This window comes from Haemorhous mexicanus, chromosome 1, assembly GCF_027477595.1.
Source record: "Haemorhous mexicanus isolate bHaeMex1 chromosome 1, bHaeMex1.pri, whole genome shotgun sequence".
NCBI lineage: Eukaryota > Metazoa > Chordata > Aves > Passeriformes > Fringillidae > Haemorhous > Haemorhous mexicanus.
In genome coordinates, this window is record NC_082341.1 from 26,097,018 (window position 1) to 26,114,063 (window position 17,046).

The window sequence follows — 17,046 nt, forward strand, 5'->3', positions numbered from 1 at the left end:
GTACGTCTGTTTTGTCTAAGTACACTGTACCATGCTGGCAAAGTTTTAAGTAGCTGAACTTAAAATCTAATTGAATCACACAATTCCCAACTTGTCTTAAATTTTAGTGTAATTCCCCCTTAAGACTAGCTGATCTGTAGAATCCAAATTTACTGAATTTATTTTACTGCAGTGTTCGAAACTTGTCAGGTAAGACAAGCAGATTTTATCCTAAACAGTCTGTTCTTTCTGCAGAATGTATATTTCATACCATTTATCTAAATCTGCAAGCAACCTGAATTTGCAATAAATAGTACATCCGTGTTCTGATGTATACATAGATGCCTATGTAGCTAGCATGTGCTTGGCTTAGAAGAGTATTGTTCTTCATCTTAAAACTGTCCTCCTCTGTGAGGACAAAAATGAGATCTGCAAGCTTCAATTTACCTGGGGAGCTGGGGTGATCATGGCTACCCTGCTAGACTTAAACTCCATTGCTGTTTAAATCAGGCTTCTGTCAGCATCTGATAGTCTCCTTAAATCTATGTGTAGAAATAAAACCATGGACACATCTTATGTCCTCAAGAGGAAGATGAATCTTCTGGAAATGTGCTTCTTACAATTATATTTTATGATCCTATTACCTTATGAGTGGTACACTACTTAAGCTCAGCACCTTTGAAAATAACATAATATATACTATTGACAGATGACAAGAAACAAAAGATTTGTCAGCATAGATTTGTGAGAAGTATAGGATGAAAAGTAAAAGAGGGATCTGTCAGTAGGGTAATTGGTTGACTCTCCAAAACACAAATCCCATTTTAAAGCCTGCTGAATGATGTTTGCCTAGCACTGCATGATCATCTGAGGCATAACTATCCAGGACTGATTTTGATCTTATTAGTAAACTCTGCCTTGACATTCTGCAGATTATTTTAATTCGTGTGTCATTTGTGGGTTTCATGGATTTTCACACTCAAGGAAATAGAGCCACATGGTTCCCTTTGATTTAATTTCTTTTTATATCCTCCAAATGTCCTTGCAGTCACTGCAAGTCTTGTACAGCTGTGAAGGGCAGTTTCACGGTAGGATGTGAGGTTAACCAGCTTGGGGAACTGGACTGTCCACCCCCAAATCACAGCTCACAGGACCAGTCTGGGTATGAGCCATTCTGCAGCTCTTGCCAGTTTACTGCCATTGCTGCTGACATCCTTGTGCCTTGTATACTTTTCCAAGATATCCCTTCCCTGTTTATAACTATTATGTCCTCTAGGATTTGTGACAATGAAATCAACCAGTTTTATTTTAGGTGGTTTATATCTCCTAAATTCCAGCTGTAAGAAGTCCACTTATCAGTGGGTGGCACTAAGGTACTCTGTGTGTGTGCAAGGAGTTCTCGTAGCAATGTGGAAGGGCTCTGCTTAGGAGCTGTGATTCTATTGCTGTGAGTGTGATGTGATAACCCAGCCTCAGACTGCAGCAAGACAAATCCTGGTGGCCTGAGAGAAACAATCTTCACTGGGAGAGCTGTCAAGACTAGAATAGATATCCACACATGGTGATGTTTGCTTATGTTGGTGCATTCCATTACATTGTAAAATAAGAATGGTGATTTAAACAAATATATATATATATATATATATGTATATCTCCTTGGTGCTGAATTACATGGTGTAACCTAGAGCAATGCTGATGTACTACAACATGGCCTGTTGCAAAGCCTCCCCGGGGATCTTTCTGCACACTGCTTTGTGTGCATCCTCAGAGCAGCACCCAAATATCAGCATTAAGTGTGATGAGTGCTACCCTCTACCAGCAAAAGCTGGTGTTTTCTTGTGACAGGGGCGGAAGTTTAATATCTAAGATGAAAACTCTCTTCCACCTCTCTGTTATGTTTATGGGCTGCTGCATGGATAACTGGCTGCTTTTCCTTGGCAAGGGCGATGGAATTTGCGGTATTATACCGCGCCACAAGGTGGCACTGGAAGATTGCTGTAATCCCGCGTAATTAACACCATCACCCCGCAGCCTCTGACAGAGAAAGCACGAATTTTTGTATTAAAGGATGTAAACCAAGGGAACTGGCAATTTTTTCTTTCTTCTGATTTTTGGATTCACTAAAAAAAATTTTAGTGAAGTTTTCTCAAGAGTGAAAGGGAAATGTGTCTGTGTGCAGTGTAGCTATTGCAAAAGCATAACTAGACAAAATGACATATCTTTGTTTTCCAACATGTATTCGTTAATACTGGTGTTCCTAACAGCTGTCTCTGTTTTTGTAGCGAATTGTTCATACCTCAGCAGCAACTGCAATGCAAAAGGGGGATTTTAATTTCCTCTGTAATTTCTTTGATATATTGTCTGAAGCTTTCCCTTCCCTTATAAAGTTGAAAATCTATTTCAGGTTTTCCTTAAAGGTGAAAATTCCCCCAACGTTTGTCTGCTTCTAATAGATTTCACAATAGCCTCATCGAAAATATCTCACTTGGTTTAAATACCAGATGTACGCTTGGGTAAACAAAACCAGTTAATTGCTATTACAGGTGAAATATGACTCATTTTTCATGGCTTTGCAAAGTATATAGCTCCTTCCCATATTGCCACATTTCTTTCTGATCCCCTAAACAGTAAAAATATCAAAGCTCTTTTGTACTTTAGTGAAGTAACAAGATGTTGTTCACTTGGGTGGGCCATTGTCTAACTGAAGACTGTCTTTTACACCTATAACCAAGACAATGCCCTCAAGCTAAGAGAGAAAATAAAACATGTTGGAGCCTTTTTAGTCCTAAGTACTATAGCTAAAATGTACAATCTTGATCATGAAAAGTAAACAGCCCTCAATAGTTTAAAAAATATTCCTTGTTGTTCTTAAGACCTGACCACATGAAATAATTTACTTGGGATTTTGAAAAAATTTGCCTTTACAGGTTCTTGTTGCTGCAAGACATATCCAAAGGAGACTTCTCACAAAAGCTCAACTCCACCTTGTTCAAAGGAAGTCTCAATACTTTGATTTATCTGATGATGAATGGTGTGGTCACCCAAATTTACAGGTCTAAAACATGAAAGACAAAGTTTTTATGAATAGTTTCCTGATAGCTCATTTTGTCTTATAGGTAAAACAATATTAAGTTATTCATTATGAGAGGTAAAAAGTCCCCCTCAGGTTCTGCTACTCACTAAGCTAGAGGCAAAATCAGAGTGATTGGTAATTTACAAACCCACCATGAAGCAAAAACAATGTGAAAGGGTTCAGAGCTCCATAAAACACACTGAACACTCTCTCAGAAACTGGTTTCTTCCAAGCTACAGCCAGTAGCAGCTGTATTTTCATGAAGAGTCCCGTGTCTGAGCTCAGGCTCTTCTGAGATCATTTACCCTTTTATCAGATGCTTTCTTAAAAGAGAATAAGGTTCCTTTTGGATACAGCCATTCCAGTAATTTACCACCTGTGCTTCCCTTCCTGAGGTCAACAGAGCTTTTTACTGCAGCATGTAAAAGCTGGAGCCTCAGCCTGGCTGGGTGAGCGGGTGAGTGTAGAGCAGCACCCCCAGCACCGCTGCCTGTCAGCCTGGCACCAGTGTGCCTGCCACAAACCCCAAGAGGTAGAGGAGTGGGTGGAAAGAGCTGCCCCCGGAGCCTTCAGTGTGATGGCTCCAGCATCAAGAAGAGCCCGACTGGGCATGCAGCCTGATGTCCTGCCCTGCCTGGCTGCAGCTGCAGCCACTCCATAGAGTGACAAGTGAATTCTGGCTTCAGGACAGCACTGCTGTTGGGTGTACGCAGTCAATACAGGATGAAGGAGAAAAAAAAAGAGACAGAGGCAAAGACACTAAAAGAGATCTGCCTTCAGTGAACTTAACACTGCATCAGGGATTTTATTCCTGTTTATAATACAGTGAATGGAAAATAGTTGATTGCTGCTTCACAAGGTGTGGCTTCACAGTGTTGTTTTGGCACATACAATGTAGAGCCAGGATGTCCTGCCCTGGCAGGCTTTCGGGGTGAAATTTTGCCATCCCTCCTCATTCTCTGTCGAGTGTCCTTCTGCTCTGAATGTTCAAGGTTTATGCAGCTCTCTGACTCAACCCTTGAAAAGCAAACTGCTCCCAGGAGCCAAGGGCAGCTGCTCTGACCATGTCCTGGGCTGCAAGCATTCCTCCTTCCTTCAGCTCAACCAACAGCCCAAGAAGCCTTCAGAGACTTCCCTGCTCTCTTCCCCACCATCACTGAAAGGAAGAAAACTGGCTTTGCAGACTGTCCCTTACATCAGTTTCTTCTTCAAGACATTTTAACTCTCATATTTTAGCTCTCTTGTATAAAGCCTTCCCAGCTGAAATGGTATACATAGTGTTATTTTGCAATTAAAACCCATACTCATAGACATAGAAATTTTAATAAAACTTTTGTTATCAAGTTTTATTATTCCAACAAGTGTTGCTGTCAGCTAGCAATCCCTAGAGTGGACATCATGAAATATTCTAATAATTGGATTTTAATTAAACAATTCACTTAGTCCTACATTATTTTTTGAAATCTAATTATGTCTTCTGGAAACTCACCCAGAAGTGGTATTTTCTGGACCTAATATAAAGACTTAGTACAGACTTCTTTCTTACTTTAAGTTCTTTTTCTCCACTTCTTATAGCTATTATTTCCTGTATTCCCACTGTAGAAAATTATCTAGATGTAATGGATAAAATAAAAGTGGAATGCAAATAAAAATGCCTCAATATAATTATATCATTATAATTATATATATATTTATAAATATTATGTTAGAAAAGAAGCTCCCTCGGCAGTGGAAGTTTGAAAGATTTTTGCTTATTAAATTCCTTATTTGCCCTCCTCCTTGAATTTAAAGACATTACTAATGAGAGAATCCTGTAGATAAACTTGGCTGTAAGTTTTATTCATATAGATTATAATTTATGTCTTACCTCATCTCAAGCATTTTTTGTGCACACTGAGTGTCACCTGCAATAAGTCTTATGAAGCCTTACTCATGTTTATATCACAGAAGCACTGAGTGGTCCAGACACAGCTGTTTCTACATTACCTTTTAGTCTTGGATGCTGAATTCTCATCTCACTCCAGCATGGTGTGAATCCTCATAGTATAGTGCCAGGAGAAATAGTTAAGACAACCATGAAAACAAGGCACTTCTCTTAAAGGGGTTGGAGTATTCCTGTATTTTTCCATATGGGATACAGAGAAACATCACTTTGTGGTGTGCCTTTGACTGTAAGTAGGCAGAAATCAATGTAATAAAAATAAAAGTCTCACAGAGATATTTTGTATATTTAGAAATAGCAATAGTACATACAGTCATATTCTGACCTTGAAAAATGGAAATAAAATGTGACAAGGAACTCTGTTTGTAGTATTTATACCAACCATAAAAATGCTCTCTTCAAACATGAAGATTTCCTTGAAACAAAAGAAATCTATTTAAAATGTGAAGAGGGGAAGGGATAAGAAGAGAAGGTCTGATGAGTTAATGGTTGGCAATATGAAGAACATTTCAATAAGATTATTTACATGAGTGATATGAGGCATCTGGCCCACACACTGTATGGTACAAATATAGAAAAGCTGTGGAGGCCATAATCTGTCATTGTAGTGCATATGCAACTCCAGCTGAATCCAGCTTGCATATAGATAGACAGAGGAGTTGCACATGCCCTACATATGTACTATACAGTTTACAGGCTGGACACTTTATATCACTCATGTAAATAACCTTACTGAAATATTCTTTATATTGCCAGACACTGATTCATCAGACTTTCTCTTCTTATTCCTTCAGACTTTCTCTTCTTATTCCTTTGCTTTCCTTCACATTTTAAATAGATTTCATTGTTCTCTGGCCCACCTTTGCCTTCTTTGCTTTGCTTTTTTTCCCAAGCAGTTTATTTCCAAAATAAGAGATGTGGCCTCTATGAATAGGATTCCATGGGATTCAGTTCTATTTACTATTTCAAAAATAACTGTCTATGTTTAGACAGGTTAGCTACCTTGTGCAGTAAGTTTAGCACAATAATTTGATATTTATCATTATGGCATTGTATTTTCTTCTAGTGCCTCAAGCAATTAAACCATGTGCCCATCTTCCATTGGAACCTGTAACAGTTATTAATCACTTGCCATTGTCTTTGGATTTTCTGCTTTCGACCCTTTCAGTTCTTCAAGCCAGGACGCTATCTTTGCAGAAACAGGAAAGATATCTAAAGGCTAGAATGTATTTCCAAGCTTTAGAAATAGTCCAATTTACATTCTAAACTCTAATTGGTCTTTTGCAAAGTCTTTTACTAAGCTCAGAACTTGTGATTCTTTAAAACCTCTCTAGCTGATACTGCTTTGATGAGGACCTCATTGTTAAAATTGCAAACTGCATCCAAATGGTTGAAATTAAAATTCCCTTATTCACTGTAAAAATCTAATATTCCACTTAAGCTGCTGCACCAATATTACAGGATCAGATGAAAGTCAAATGACTGTATCCAAAAATCTTAAATGTCAGATTTTTATATGCATTTTATGATTTTATTCCCTTTGAAAAAGTATCGCATGTTCAAAGGTGGAATACTTTGGAGTTTGCATTTTTTTTCTTTAATAATAAAACACTTAATCCAGGCTCCTATATACTCCTTACTCCTTTCTTCTGGAATGGCAGTGGAGAGAAAAAGCAATCCAAGCAGCATTTCTGAAGGAAATCTCAGTTCCATTGTAGTTAGAAAGTTTGTCCCAGTGGCCTCTGGCTAAGGAGGTCAGCTGAAAGGCAAAGAAAGAGGCCCTCAGTTAAGCCAATGAGACCCTGGAACAGTGTGAACCTTCAGTAAACAGATTTATCCATCCTTAAGAACTTTGCCTCAAGAGTTTTCCCAACAGTTCAAATAGAAGCCACACAGATCAGGCTGTTTATGGGAGACCTTGCTGAATTCACAGGGTGAGGACATTTCAGTGCTCCACAATGGTCCTCTAGACAAGGTATAAGGATCTGGATGAGAAAGACTAGGAGGACCTTCTTCTATTTGACCAGCTGAAGGAATGATTATTCTCCTAGGACTACTGCCTTGTCACTCTAATAGGAAGGCAGTGATCAGAACTTGGGTAAGCTGAATCAAGTTATACATAGAGTTGAATTTCTCCTTCCTGAAGAAATTATGTCTTCTCCAGGAACATGACCTACTGAAACCTGGCAGACTGCTTTTTCTGCTCCATACTAACCTCGCAATTTCATATCTAAAATAAGAGTAACTGTGCTGCGTTAAACAGCAAGTTATTGCAATGATCAGCAGTATGCTCCACACAGTCTATGGCAAGTTTGCTCTATGCAAAGAGAGCAATATCTATCTAGCCATCTCTCTCTCTCTCTCTCTTTCTCTCTCTCTCTCTCTCTCATCTCTCTAGATTGTTTATTAGGTGTGGTTCTAGCCCCAGACTTAGTGAGAAGTGAGAGTCGAAGAGATAGGAAGGAGGGAGTTGCAAGGGAAAAGTCAGCTGAAATTTGTTGTTATCCTTTTGAAACATGAAGTCCCTAGGCAGCTTTAGCCTGCACTGCAACGCAGAGGCTGTCTGGAGGGGCAGGATGACAGTATGATTCCTCGCAGGCTGCACACTTCTGTTCAAAGCTGTGACATGAGCATTCTGCATGTCTAGCAGAGTGATGGTGCTGGAAGCATATGGAGGTGTCCATCTTCCAGGTGTTTGGAGCAGAAATGGCTGTGGGGGAGGGCTCTGATTCAGCTCTTTCAAAGAGTACTCATTACCTTCCCCATTCTTTCCCGGCTCCCCTTTTGTTATAGTGTTCCAAACTCAGACCCCAAAATTAAAACAGTGTTTTACAGCTTGATACTGAAGCCTCAGATCACAGATATTAGTTGCCCCTTTGTGCTCTGAGAGGAGGATTTGACAGGACAACTGAAGTCTTCCTTTTCTTTCTCCTTTTCCTCTCTGTACAGCTTACTGGCATGCTTCTTGCTTTGGCTTTGGGAAGTGATAAATCTGAGGTTTGCTATTGAGCTTGGGCATCTGGTAAGGCTGCTCTGTGCTGCTGTTATCGTCCCCTTCACCCAATGTCACACTAGTAATAATACCGTTTAGGTGATGGAAGAGTGCATGAAAAACAGCCATAGGATTCTTTGCAAAGTAGAAACAAAAACAGGTCGGTGAGACCTTTCCATTTGTATGACAGTTGGCAGGATAAGCCACAGCACCCGACAGGGGTGAGCTTTCCAGCTTCACTCCGAGGGGCTGTCCAGCTACAGGTTCCTGCTAGCGTGGGAGAAGCAACCCTTCCATCCTGGAGTCCGGCTCCCGCAGCCGTCACCCATCTGGGCTCCGCTATCCTGCCACCTCCGTGCCTGGCTGGCGGGCGCCCGCTGACTTCCCAGGCGGAGCAGTGCTGTCGATGCACGGGACACCGCAGAGGGAGGTGGAAAAACTAAAATGAAAGGGAAGAAAGAAGAAGAAGATGCTCTGCCATGCTCCTTTAAGGCAGACTGCCGACTCCCGCGGGCAGGCGGAGAGGGAAAGGGCTATGCCCAGGCAGCAGTGCGGGCAGCAGGGAGGGCAGGGAGGGCAGCGCCAGCTTCCGGGCAGAGGCAGGCAGGAGGGCGGATAGGACAGGCAGCACGGGCTGGGCAGAACGCACGGCAGGCAGCAGGGACAGGGCAGGCAGCAGGGACAGGGCAGGACACACGGCAGGCAGCAGCGCGGGCAGGGTGGGCAGGGCGGGCAGCGCAAGGCAGCTCGCACCGCCCGGGGAGGGCTCTAATTCATCACCCCGTTCAGAGGAGAGGATGGGACGCCGCTAAACTCCCCTTCCTCCCTCCTCCCTTCCCCCCTCGCCAAGCAAGCCCCCCCCTCCTCCCCCCTCCGCTGCTCTTTCTCTTTCCCCAAGCAGTGAGCCTCGGACAGTGCTCGGCTCCAGCGCTTTATTTTAAGATGATCGGCCAAGGTCTTTGCAGATAGATTTTATCTGAAGTTAAATAGCAGGCGCTCGCCGCTCACTCGCCAATAAGTCATTTTTAATAGAGACAAATCGCTCTGGACGCCCCGGAGCGCCGGTGCCGCCGGTCCTGCCCGCGCCCCCCGCCGAAGGCGAGCGGGCAGCCCGGGCAGCTCCCTCCTCCCGTAAGTGTCCTGCTCGGCGGATCCAGAGCGCGGCCGTGTGCGGAGAAGGGTAGGCAAGGGGGGGAGAGCCTGCCAGCCGCCCCGCCGCCCTGACAGTGCCTGCGCTGGATGCACAGCGGCCGCGGGACACCTCGGCGCGGAGCGAGGCGAGGAGATGCGCAGGGGTGGCGGGCTGCGCCGCGGCACTCAGCCCCTCTAGGCTCGCCCATGGAGCGTCCCGCGGAGCCCCGTCCGCCGTCGGATCCCCCACGCCGTACGTATCCCCAGCGCGGCCCCCCCGCGGCGGCGGGGCTGTCCGCGGGCCGCGGGGGCGGAGAAGGGCTGGGGCCGGGAGTGGGGGTCCTCGCCCGTCGGGGCGCCCCGGGGCGCGGTCCCGGCCCGGGGCAAGGCACGGCGCGCCTTTGGGAGCGGCAGAGGGAGGTGGGCGCTTGCAGGGGTAAGCAGATCCTGCTCGGGCGTCCCGAAGGCAAAGCTCTCTGCCTCGGCTTTAAGCGCCCAGAAGCATCCGGAGCCACGACCCCAGCGTCTGCTGTCGGCTTCTCCCCGCTCCGGCGCCTCTCCGCTCCCTAGCTCGCTGCCGAGGCTCCGCAGCCAACCGGCGGGCGGCTGTCGCCCGGTCCCCGCCGAGGGCACACAGACAGGCAGGACTGGCAGTGGCACCCCCGGGCCGTCCCAGCCTACACCACGGGGCTCGCCCGCCCAGTAAAGGGACTGAGCGCCGGGGAGCGCTGCCTATAGGCGGTCTGCCGCCACCTCGGACCGTGCGATCACTTTGCTTTGACTATGGATTAACTCGATTTTAATCGTTTTTTTGTTTCGCCCACCCCCATTCACACACCCCATCTCCTCCTTCTCTCCCCCCCCGCCGCCCCCCCGCGCCCCCCCTTTCCCTATACACCCCTGTTCCCCCCTTGTGCTGAGCCTAACCTTGTCTTGTGGTCATGGGATCTATAATTTCGTTTTTGTCTAGGCTGGTGAGAGCTCTGCTTGTTCTGTAAAGTGGATGTCAGGTGGATCTATGTTCTGGAAGGAACAAAGAGGCAGCGAAAGCAGCGCGGGGGAAGTTTGAGCGGCGAGGATGCAGGCTGTGTACTGGTACGCGGTCCTTCTGCTGCAGCCCACTCTCTACCTGGTGAGTGTCCCCGGCCCCTCTCACGGGCCGAGCATGGGGAAGCTCGTCGGGGAGGAGGGCGCCAGCCTGGCGGAGAAGGAGCAAACTCACGGCAACTACGTGCACCCCGCAGCCAGCCCTGCCCCGTCCTCCCGGGGCCGGGGCGGTGCGGGGCGGATCCCGGCCGGGAAATCTCGGCCGGGTGCGAGGAGTGGGGGTGCAGACCTGTAACTTCTCCGCGGGGAAGGGGTGCTCCGCTGGGCCAGAGCAGGGTCGGGGTCTCCTGGGCCGCGTCCCCCAGTGCTGCCTCCCGGACCGGTCTCTGGGTGTCTGCGTGGGCACCAGAGCACGGCCGCGGGGGCGCCTGGCCAGGCTGTGGGATGGAGGAAACTTCCTGCCCTCTGCTCCCTGCTGAGGGTGGGAGCCCCTCCGGAAGGGATCCCCCGCGGTGTGCCACTGCGGGCGGTGTGCCACTACGGGCGGTGCGGCACAGGCGGGCGGGCACTCGGCGGCGAGCACAGCTAGTATTTTCCGCGAGAAGTGTCATTGACTTTCGTAGCAAATTTCCTTTAAGATTAACGCGGGAACACGGGTAAACATCGGCGTTATCTCCTTTCACACACACACACACACACACACACACACTTTATTCCCGCTACGATTGCAAGGAACAAAAACCAGGCAGACTGCCCCTTTGCAGTCCGCATCGTCTCTCGCTTGTGATGCGTTAAGCAGGCAAACGCTTGGCGGCAGCTCATCCCCGTGGCTATGGGGGAGGGAAAAGACCTTTTTCCAAGAGCGTTGCAGAGAGAAGCACACCGGTGCCCGTGCTGGGGGTGGTGAAGGCGACGGCCCGGCTCCGACTCTCGGGCTCCGACTCTCGGGCTCCGGCTCCGGCTCCCGGGCTCCGGGCGCTGCCCGCGCCGCCGTTCCCTGCGCTGTGGCGGTCGCGCCGCCCGGGGGCGCTGAAGGGCAGCGCGCGCGGCCCTGCGCGGGGCAGCCAATGGGGCGCGGGCCCGGCGCGGGCGGGGCGGGGGGAGCAGGCGGGGCCGCGGGCTCTCCAACCGCGCCCGCGCAGCGCCCGCCGCGCCCGGCCCGGCCCGGCCCAATCCCGGCCCAATCCCGGCCCGGTCCGGCACTTCCCGGCCCTTCCCGTGCCCACCCGACGTGGCTCCCACATCGGTCCTGCCCTCGCCGGGCGGTGCCACGTCTGCCGCGGGCGTCTCTCCTCCCTGCGAATTTTATAGCTGGGGTGGGGGGTGGAGGGGTGGGGGGAAATGGGGAGAAAAGTGCGTGTCAAATAATCCATCAAAAAGCCGGAGCGAGATCGATACGTCGTGTTAAATTTTAAATGTGTTTGCTGGCAGTTAAACTGCTCTCGACTCATTACAACAACAGTGCTGGATTTATTCTAATGCGCTGCAGTCTGAACAACAAGCGCATTAATTCTCCTTTAATTGTAAACTGGGAGCATTTGAAAACCATTCAGTGTGCAAATTATGCTGATTCAATTACCGTTTAGTTACAGACTTCATTACCTGAATACTTTTTTTTTTTTTTCCGAGGACTTGGCATTGCAGAGTGAAGGAGACGATTTTCAAGTTTCCCTCGAAACAATGCGAAATATGATACAGAAAAAAAAACCCCTCGGGAATAAAAGACAAGCTAGGGGGAGGGAATGCGCCCTTCAGCTGGTCTGTGTCTTCTGCCAAAACACTCGGGGAGGTTCCAAAGGATTTCCCTAGAACGATTCTTCTTTCTAACTCGATACTTCCACGTTTATGCCAATCTCCCCCTATTTTCTGTATTTCGGGAGTGACTCTGAAAGTTTGCATTAGGCCATCGCATGATAACAAACTGTTTATTAGCACCGAAGCATGAAGTTTTGATTAGAGCTTTACTGCGGCGCCACAAAGCAGCAAGGTGCAGCACTTTGTTGTGCCTACCCATATGGGCACGTCGCTCCGCGTGGACAAAAGCAGTTTCAATTGGGAATTAAATTTTCAATGCTCAAACTGTTAGGAAGGGTAAATGAAATGGCAGCACAAACAGCTTCCTATCGAGTTTGTTAAAAAAAACCCTTTTGAGAGGGGTTAATAATATAGGTGAGAGGGAAAATAGCCTGTTTCCCCTTCGCCTGAATTAGGGGGTGTTCATGGAGAGTGAACAGCTGCAGTGAGGCTGGGCTGCCTTGAAGTCACTCATTTACAGACACTGTCTGCCTTGTAATTTCTCTTCACTCAGCAAACCGCTGTTCTTTTTCTTCTTCTTTTTTTTTAATTCTTTTTTCCCCCCTCCCCCGTTAAACCTCTTTGTAAGAAATCTTAAGAAAAAAAAAAAAGTGCTTCTGCTTTTCTTCCTCTTTTTAATAGGGCCATATGCTATTCAGCCTTATTGCCTGAAATGTATAGAGGTCGTGGCCGATCTGAATGAGTAGGACTTTTGCTAGGGTAGAGATGGTTCACCATATTATGTTTATTGAACAGAATATTAGTTGTGCTTTGCGAGGTGCCTTCATTTTCTCCTTGTTTTGAGCTGTGCAGTGTATTGAAAATGTTATATTTGATTTGCAATGGTAGTGCATTTCCTTTGGCCTAAATAGGTAACTTAGTCCTTATTTGGCAGAATTAGGAGTAAACCTTTCAAGTCTTGCTCTTGTTTTCTTTCTCTGCTTTTAGAAAGCTGCAGAAAGTATTCAAACACCTTACACTAGGTCTCATTTACCATGACACTCCACATCACTGCTGTTCTTTCAAAAGCATCTTAGTCTGATTCTAATGGATGATGTTTCCTTAACTAACAGTGCTGTGCTGAGCTCAGAATCGTCAGTGAGAAAGAACGTAAAGAATAAAGAAAATAACCAAAATAACATCCGGAGATCGCAGACTCTCATAGAATTGAGTTCTGATTATAAGGACGCTGGGATTTTACACCATTCCTTTAAGGGAAACCTTCTCGTTGTACCTCCTGCCTAGTTGCCGGTGAACTTCCAGTCCGACACCACAGGACAATAAAAGGCCAGGCTGTTTCTTTTAATTTCTTCCTTATTTTCTTCTCCTCTTGTGTGCAAGCAGCAAGCTGTAGAGGTGACTACTGAACGCGCGGGCTGTTAGGAAGGGCGGCAAGGATCCTGAGTATTATTTCTCAGAGGGACAGGTCAAGCAGGCCCTCGAAGGAGGATGCAGGTCGTTTTCGTGCCGGCAGCTGCGGAGCCGCTCCGTGCGGCGGTCCCCGGCGGGCTGTGGCCGGCAGCTCCCGGCGGCGACGGGCGCTCGCCCCGTCCCGTCCCGTCCCGTCCCGTCCCGTCCCGTCCCGTCCCGTCCCGTCCCGGCGCTCCCGGGCCCCGCGCAACCCCGGCCGCCGCGGGCGAAGGGCTCGCTCACGGAGGGATTTCACCCCCATCACGGTCACAGGCTCGACTCCCGCCCGCTCTGGGGAGACCTTCCCGCGCCGCACAAGCACGGAGAGGGCACCTCTTTTGCCGGGATCATCCCGGCTCGAAGAGACTTCGGCTCATTACTTAGGTGCTCCTACACCGGAGCAGCGAGTCCGGAACTAAAATCAGTCGGAATTTTGCGTGGCATGCTGCTAGGGTAAGGATCCCTCCCCCTCTTCATCCCCCGCCCGGCTTGTCGTCTTCCAGCAAAGTGTTTATTCGCCGATGGGTTTAATTAGGATGCGCGCCGGAGCCGGGTAGCAGAGAGCTTCAACTCTGTGCAGAACTTAAGCAGGGCAAGAGCAAAAGGAGGGGTAGTTTTGCCCCCCGCGGCGAAGGCTGTTTGGCGGGGGGAGCTTTCCTGCCCGGCGCTTTGCCAGAGTAGAACTGCGGGGCTCACGGGGCGCCTTGTTAAACAGGGCGATGGCTTTGGCAGAGGGGCTTTGGAAACAGCCCGCTAACCTTCCCCCCGTGCCGGGCTGGGATTTTAAGGTCTGTTTCACACCGTCACTGTAGCTTGGAGGCCTTCTGACAGCCGAGAGGAGCTTCCCTGCAAAATTGTTGAGAATACCAGAGGTTTAAAATTGTCCTCGGCGATGGCACACTTGGTACAGTATTTGCTGAGGGGGTAAACAGGGGGTTAGCGGCTCCAGAGTTTGTGTACATTTAATTTCGCTGCGTGTCTCACTGTTTGAGGTCATTTCACACCGGTTAATGAAAGCTGTGGTGAACGTGAGGAAATATCACGTGCCGGCGAAGATAAGTTGATTTTTTTTCTTCCTTCTTTTTAAAGATTGTTGCTGATTGTGTCCTACTTTGTCACGGAAGGAAAAAAAAAGCCCAACAAACAAACCCACACCTCTATAGGCAGAAAACAAAAGAGACAGGAGGCATTGTCCTATCGTAATCACCACCCACAGTCTTTTCTCAGAGGCATTTGGTGGTGAATGCATTCGGGTATTGCTTTTTTCCCCCCAAATAAGCGATTTCTTTCAATTTTCAAATTGATGTCGAAAGCAGGGAGGGCGGGGGAGAGCGCTTGGGCAGCAGGGACAGTAGTGGCTTTTTGTGCGGGGGGAGTTTACGTAGCCTTGAGAAGCTCCTGTTCCCTCTTTTTAAACGAGTTTGAGAGACGCTGTAGCCGTGGTGTAAGGGGAAAAAATTACCCTTTCGGAAGGTAAGACACGGGAATAACAACGGGACCCCGACCTCGTGTAGGTGAAACAAACTTATGTGCGCTCTTGATTTCTTTTTTTTTTTTTCCCGCAAGATGAGGATGGTGTATTCTTTTCCAGGCTTCCTTGCTTTCTAACCACCAGAGACCTGTGCTAGTTTTAGAAGGGGTTTCCCTGACCTGAACTTTCTTTTTCCTGATGCTTAGTACACACTATTTTAATTTAGTATATACTTGGAGAAAGCAATCTGGAATAGATTTCACCTTCTGGGGAGGTATCTGAATGTAATCCAATATCCCTGCCTCTCTTCGACTAGCCAAATCTTCCAAGTCGGTACAATACCTAGAGGTATCCATTTTAACCTCTTTAATATTTCCCTGCATCTCTAAACCGCCATTTTAATTAACAAAAACCCCATTTCCTAATCGTCTTGGAAAGTGCGGTGAAGCAGGTTAAGAAACCAATTGCTCGGAATAGCCAGCACTTGGATAAAATGAATGTGTGAGCCATCCTAGCCTCCCTAGGATTGGCTTCTGTTCTCCCGACTGGATTTGGGTGAAGTTTTAATGTGATTTAGCAGATAGTTTAACACCCAGCTCGCTCTTCTTGTAAGTCAGCATTAAACCACCTCCCGGGTGCTTTGTAAATACAGCTTTAGCATTTTTTCATGCAGCAGATTGACATGTTGACGATTCTGCTTTAAGGAATGTGACAATAAAATGGAAAACCAAAGGCTGGCAAGCACTTCATCAAGGATAAAAAGGTTCTGCTGTAAGGATGTCACTCAATTTATTGTGAAAGTCGAATGAATTACGTTTAATGAAAGTGCTCCCCAGATGAATATTACCAGCAATTTCCTGAGTTGGCTCTGTCAGATTGATATGAGGAAATGCCAACCCATATCAAAAAAGATCTCCAATCTCAATTACTATGCAAGCTTTCGAAGAGCTCCTTTTTATTGATATGATATATATTGGCGAGTTCTCAATGCTGTGCAAACTGCTCTCTGTTTAACAGGACAGCACATTTCCCAGTTTATTGTTTAACACTACGTTTTTCTGGCTGTTGGATAAACTTCTGCCAGTGCCCTTTTTCTTTTTTTCGGAGGGGAAACTGCCTCTCACCCTCTTTCCCTTTCTGTGATCCAGAGAGATCAAAGTTTTGTGGCTGGCAGACAGCCGGGGCGACGTTCATTGCAGGAAGTTTGTTCAGCCTGGATGGACAAAGCCTAAGGTCAAGACAAATAGCTCGGCTGAGACAATGGCACTGGATCCCCTAATTTTCAGTGCATTTCTAGGCAACAATCCAGATCACGGTAATATTTGTTGAAACTAGCAATCCCAGTATGCCCACCCTTTCTTCCTCATTCCTCTAGGGCTTCTAGGGGCAAATTAGGAATTCAGTGAGCCCTCGAAGGGAGAGAAAATCTCTCTCGTCACCTCATCTACATAAGAATTGACTTTTCGAGAGGCTTTTCTGTTCTATCTTAACTACTGTGACGCCGGTCGTTACTTAAGAATACAGCTTCTTTTCCCATAATCCGTGTTGCTGGGCTTGACTGTGATTGATTCAGTCAGATTTCCTCTATCGCTTTGCCATACTCTTTCAATTTTTTTTTGTATCAAAGCAGAGAGACGGTATTGAAGGACAATAGGGAGGCTCTCAAAACTCTGCAGTAGGATGGAGACACGGTTCCTTTCACATGCGGGGCAGCACTCCTTGCATGAAGCATTAATGAGGAAGCAGAAAGAGCTTGTCTTTAGCACATGTGGGGTTAGTCTGGCTTCCTATTTCCCTTTCGTTGCTGGATCCACGTCTGAAACTTTCTTCAGAGTATGATTAGTCTACGAGCTATTTATTTATTTATTTATTTGTTTGTTTATTTGTTTTAAAAAGTGTGTTTTTCCCCTCTCTGTCGGAGATGCTGGGTGTTTCGAGCCGCGGATGGCGAGTGCAGGTGCTGCGGGGAGAGCGGGCAAGCTCTGGCAATGGGGCCGAGAGAGGGCTGGCGCTGAGTGTCCCGCTGGGCACCGGGCCGGGGCTGGCGCTGCCCCCTGTCCGGGCCGGCAGCGCCGTGCGGCAGCACCCTGGAGAGAGCAGGGCCAGGGCAGCACCCTGGAGAGCGCCCGGGCCGGGGCAGCACCCTGGAGAGCGCCCGGGACGGAGCAGCACCCTGGTGAGCGCCCGGGACGGAGCAGCACCCTGGA

The 17,046-nt window shown here is 47.6% G+C and overlaps 1 protein-coding gene across 1 annotated transcript in view; it reads left to right on the forward strand.

Annotated features, from left to right (window-relative positions):
* The first annotated feature begins 10,041 nt into the window (after positions 1–10,041).
* The window catches only part of NXPH1 (neurexophilin 1), a 137,288-nt gene continuing 130,283 nt past the window's right edge, over positions 10,042–17,046 (forward strand). Inside the window, exon 1 of the mRNA XM_059866383.1 lies at positions 10,042–10,249. Within this exon, the coding sequence (XP_059722366.1) occupies positions 10,196–10,249 (54 nt within the window). The 5' untranslated portion in view covers positions 10,042–10,195. The remainder of the gene's footprint in view (positions 10,250–17,046) is intronic.